The sequence below is a fragment of the Acanthisitta chloris genome, unplaced genomic scaffold (assembly GCF_000695815.1).
Source record: "Acanthisitta chloris isolate BGI_N310 unplaced genomic scaffold, ASM69581v1 scaffold5139, whole genome shotgun sequence".
Classification (NCBI taxonomy): domain Eukaryota; kingdom Metazoa; phylum Chordata; class Aves; order Passeriformes; family Acanthisittidae; genus Acanthisitta; species Acanthisitta chloris.
In genome coordinates, this window is record NW_008690699.1 from 1,525 (window position 1) to 2,600 (window position 1,076).

The 1,076-nt window shown below is 58.2% G+C and overlaps 1 protein-coding gene across 1 annotated transcript in view; it reads right to left on the bottom strand.

Moving 5' to 3' along the window:
* The window catches only part of SLC35F6 (solute carrier family 35, member F6), a gene marked incomplete at both ends in the record, with an annotated part of 1,633 nt that extends 778 nt beyond the window's left edge, over positions 1 to 855 (bottom strand). Inside the window, 2 exons of the mRNA XM_009081906.1 lie at positions 57 to 228; positions 783 to 855. Coding sequence (XP_009080154.1) covers positions 57 to 228; positions 783 to 855 — 245 coding nt within the window. The remainder of the gene's footprint in view (positions 1 to 56; positions 229 to 782) is intronic.
* Positions 856 to 1,076: the final 221 nt, after the last annotated feature.

Below are 1,076 nucleotides of genomic sequence, written 5' to 3' on the forward strand. Positions count from 1 at the left end.
GAAGGCTAATTCCCACTGGGAGCAGGCCCGTGGGCAGTGTCCATCCCAGCACTCACCCACGTACATGATACTGGTCCCAGTCATGTCGCAGAGGGCAGGGGGCAGGAACACCAGTGGGCTGAAGCCTTGGGATGGGGCCATGGAGGGCTCTGCACGCCTCTGATCCCGGAAAACCAGCAGGAAATACACTAGGAGGCAGGAAAACTCCCCCAGGAACATCCCAACGGCCTGGGGGAGAGGGAGGTGAGGGGGGGAATGGTTTGGGGAGTGGGAGGTGGGATAAGGGGGATCAGCACTGAGAAGGGGCTGGGAGCTGGAATAAGGGGGATGCAAAGTGGGAAGGGGCTGGGAGCTGGAATTAGGGGGGTGGAAGGAGGAATTAGGGGGATCAGGGGTGAAAAGGGTCTGGAAGCTGGAATGAGTGGGATCAGGAGTGGGAAGGGGCTTGGGAACTGGAATAAGGGAGATCAGGGTGGGAAGGGGTTTGGGAACTGGAATGGGGCCTGGAAGCTGGAAAAGGAGGATGGAAGGTGGGAAGGGGCTGGAAGTTGGAATGAGAGAGGTGGAAGCTGGAATAAGGAGATCAGGGATGGGAAGAGGCTGGAAGCTGGAATGAGCGGGATCAGGAGTGGGAAGGGGCCTGAATGCTGGAATAAGGAGGATGGAAGGTGGGAAGGGGCTGGAAGTTGGAATGAGAGAGGTGGAAGCTGGAATAAGGATATCAGGGATGGGAAGGGGCTGGAAGCTGGAATTAGGGGCTGGAAGCTGGAACGGGATCTCACCTGCAGGAATGGGTGTTGGAATCTGTGCTCCTGTGTCCCCTCACAGCCAGGAGCACTGAGATTATCAGCCCACCTGGAATGACACAGGAGCAGCTTAGGCACATCCCAAAATCCAGCTCAGAGATGTCCTCTGGGCCACCAAGCCCTGGTGGCAGCGCTCCAGGGATGGGATGTCCCCAGGGAAGGTGATAGCAGGGAAAGGTGACACCCCAGGGGTTGTCCCGACAGGCTCCTGGCTGTGATCCCGGGAATGAGTGACAGATGGGAATGGGATACCTCATGCGACACTGGACC